Source organism: Hipposideros armiger, unplaced genomic scaffold (genome assembly GCF_001890085.2).
Source record: "Hipposideros armiger isolate ML-2016 unplaced genomic scaffold, ASM189008v1 scaffold_17, whole genome shotgun sequence".
Taxonomy (NCBI): domain Eukaryota; kingdom Metazoa; phylum Chordata; class Mammalia; order Chiroptera; family Hipposideridae; genus Hipposideros; species Hipposideros armiger.
The window spans coordinates 5,548,934-5,552,478 of NW_017731367.1; the positions used below are offsets into that span (position 1 = coordinate 5,548,934).

The window sequence follows — 3,545 nt, forward strand, 5'->3', positions numbered from 1 at the left end:
GTCCACACTAAATGGTAGAATATTGCGCATTTATTTCAAATGGCACCAATATACAGGTTTTTCCAACAAGCTGAGGACATGATTATTAAATGAAAACAATGAGACTCAAAACATATAAATATGATGAATGCGCCCAGCACATGCGTGGGAATCCCACAGGAGTAAACAGACTGTGTGCGACAATGGTTCGCTTCTTTGACGGTATAGGTGCTTTTATCCCCCCATTTTTCTGTACGTGTTAAATTCTTTACAAATGTATATAAATTGCTTTTATAATAAAAATCAATGTATTTGTTTTCTAATAATAATAATTATTTGTTTTCCAATAATAATAAGCTTGTTTATTTTAAACATTAATTATGAAGACTTGCAAAAGCCTAGAAAAGAATACATGTTAAGTTACGGAAAAGGACGAAAGTGCTGTGCCGTGAATGCCACTATGGAAGGTCACGTAAGTGACGGGGCAAGGACTGAGAAGATTTACAAAGATAGAAAACCGTCATGTGAGGTATGGGTGGCTTCTCCTTGTGGCTGCACAGTCACCTTTCTGTGTTGGTGGCAGCACCGCAGGGGCAGCCTGGACCAGTGGTGCGTGACTTGCAACGTGCCCGAAGGCCAGCATGAAGGAAGACGCCTAATGTGTTTTAAAACCACTTGGCTCAAATGAAATTATATAACCCAGGAAGGGCCAAATCACGTCACTGATGAGAGTTTAAAAAAAAGAGAAAGAAAACAGGAGAAAACACTCCCCTGATGCCGCCCTGTAAGGGAGGTGGGCACAGTCTGGGGGTCAGCTGCCCCCTCCTTACACTATAAAAGGAGCTGGCTTCCGCCTGAGTCACCACTCAGGACATCGGCAGCACTCGCCACCAGCGTGGGGAACCGCAGTGAGTAGCACAGAAGGCGCTGGAGAGCTGGGAGGCACTGTTAGTCTGCCCTCCGTCTCCGCAAACTCTCTCGGGGCAGGGGGCCGCCAGGGCTAGCACCGAGAGGGTCAGGCAGGGGCAGCCAGCCACAGTGTGTGTGTCTGAGGGCCACCCCTGCCCACCCAGGGCCCCCAGTGCTCAAGCGCTGTCCATGGTGAAGACAAAAGGTAAAGCAGCCCAAGCAACTCCGCTGGGTGTGCAGACCAGGAGTCCCGGGACGCACAGAGCAAAACCTCCACCTCAAAGGGAGATAGGTCCTTGGGGACCAGGAGCTGCTAACGTTCTCCTAGCCCTCCACCCAGCGTAGGCCCGGCCCAGCGCATTTGCATGCAACCCTTTATTACTTTGCTTTCATGATGGCCCACCATTTCTCTGAGTCTGGGGTCCCCCATCCCATGTGTGATACCCCAATAGGCCTCTTAAAATGAGAGGGGTGGGTATTTTAAGTCGCTCAGATGGAGAGCACGTTCCACGGGGCTCAGGGACAGGCTGGAAAGTCGAAGTTGGCAGCGGGCTCTCCCTGAGACAAGCAGGGCTCTCGGGTGACACCTGGGAGCTCCTAAAAAGCCAAGGGTGGGGGCACCTGTGGGGGAAGCAGCCCCATGAGGCTGGAGGAGAGGCCAGGTGTGCCGGAGGGATGTGTTTAGGCAGGTCAGAGCCTCCCTGGCAGGATGAAAGGTGGGTTTTCTGGGTACCGCTTGCCTGCAGCATCCTGTCCCCCCACCATCTATAACAGGGTCGTCCTGCCAGGTGAGGCCAGGTCCCACCTTTTGCAGGCTTATCTTGGAGATGTGCAGATTGAATCTGGGGTCATGGAGGGTGGGGGTGCTCTTAGTAAGGACGCAGGATACTGACTCTCCTTCAATGCCTGATGGTCAGCTGACGTCCTCCATGGGGAGGGGGCAGGATGGACTGGGCGTCAGGAGGCCCTGGACCCGGTGAGGGAAAGGAACCTGCGCCAGGCCCCGGCTCAGCCCCCAGCCCCCCAGGCCATAAGAGGAGGGGCAAGCGCCCCTCCAAACCCGCAGCTCCTCTGGGCTCCTTGGAGCAGCTCCCACAAACCTGCTCACCTCTGCCCTCCCTGCCCAGACCTGGGTGTGCACCACACACAGCCCTGCAGAGACCTCCCCACCTCTGGTTCCCTAACACAGACACACGGACAGAGCAAGCTGCTCCAAGACAGACTGCCTGTCTGCATCCACAGCTCATACACCTCCCGGTTCCACCTGATGACAGAGGCTCACACACACACACACACACACACACACACACACACACACACACGGTCACCTCATGTAAGGCTCACTGTACACAGGAGAGAATGAGGTCCCAGGGAGGGCACACGACTTCTCCAGGGCAGCCCTGCTACTTCTGTGCTCATGCCCACCCCAGCACAGAGCAGAGGAACGCACACACTCACCTACACACGCACGCGCGCGTGCACAAGCATGTTCCACATGCACACACTCTCACAGGTACACACAAGCACATGCATGCACACACACCCTTATACATGTGTGTTCCCTCTCTCGTACACACGCGGCGCTCATGTTAAGTCTCCCAGCTCCGTGCGCACGCGCCCTCCTGCGCATCTAACGTGGCTCCTGCCTTCTGCCCAGGCTCTGCCCTCCCTCTCGTGTGGGAGCCCACCTCGAGCCGGGTCTCGGCGAGGAGCCGGGGCAATGAAGGACCTGCGGGCCTGGCTTCTGTGCCTGCTGCTGCTGGGCATGGCCCTGCGGGGGGCTGCGAGCCGCGCCCACCAGCACTCCATGGAGATCCGCGGTGAGTGCCAGGACCCCAGGCGGCAGCCTCCCTCACCCCCTCTCCCCACCCCAGGGCCACCTCCTCACCTGGGGCATCGTTCTTGCTAAGTGTCCCAGCTCTGGGGGCTTGGTCTGCTGCTCACCAGTCCTTCCCCAGAGTGGCCCTGTCCAGCACGCACTTGAGGGGTTCGCCTCTCACTACCAGGGTGGCCTGGAGCCGAGCAGGCTTTGCACAGCCCCGGCACAAGAATGGGGGGCAGGGAGTTGGTCTCAGTCCAAGGGCGAATTTGCATTCCCATTTCCCAAAGCTGCCCCACCATCTAGACCCTCTGGGTGCCCCTCCTTTGTGGGTGGGCCCCCGCACGGCCTGGGGGAGCAGCGAGCTAAGAGCCCCCATGGGGAGCACCTGCTAGCTGGGAGCACAGCGTACACGCCAGGGACGCGCTTCGGTGACTGCTCGCACTCTCTTTCCAGCCCCGGACGTCAATCCTGCCTGGTACACGGGCCGCAGGATCAGGCCGGTGGGCCGCTTTGGCCGGAGGAGAGCGGCCCTGAGGAATTCCCCAAAGCACCGGCTGGCCGGCTTCCCCCTGGAAGGAGGCGCTGAGCCGCCCAGGGTGGGTGACAGCCCGGCGCAGGGGGACTGACTCCAGCAGCCTTCCCCCAAGCCGCTCCCTCTCCGCCAGGGGCTACTCTCCCTTCAGTCCTAATAAAAGCAGCTGACCTTGTTTAGATGCGTCTGTGTGGTGACAAAGGGGTGGGGGAGATTTCCCTCATGGGATGTTAGCCTAGGACACTCAGAGCCCAGCAGCCCAGAAGCCTCATGACCTGCCCAACGGCACCCAGCACAGAGCAG

The 3,545-nt window shown here is 57.6% G+C and overlaps 1 protein-coding gene across 1 annotated transcript; it reads left to right on the forward strand.

Annotated features, from left to right (window-relative positions):
- Window positions 1-2,608: 2,608 nt before the first annotated feature.
- Window positions 2,609-3,336, forward strand: PRLH (prolactin releasing hormone). Its single transcript, XM_019628348.1, has 2 exons — window positions 2,609-2,708; window positions 3,164-3,336. The coding sequence occupies exons 1-2, from the start codon at window positions 2,609-2,611 to the stop codon at window positions 3,334-3,336; spliced, it is 273 nt and encodes a 90-aa protein (XP_019483893.1).
- Window positions 3,337-3,545: the final 209 nt, after the last annotated feature.

Coding starts and splice junctions, on each gene's coding strand:
- PRLH (XM_019628348.1), top strand. CDS start 2,609: ATGAAGGACCTGCGGGCCTGGCTTCTGTGCCTGCTGCTGCTGGGCATG. Junction 2,709..3,163: donor GCACTCCATGGAGATCCGCG/GTGAGTGCCAGG, acceptor CTCTCTTTCCAG/CCCCGGACGTCAATCCTGCC.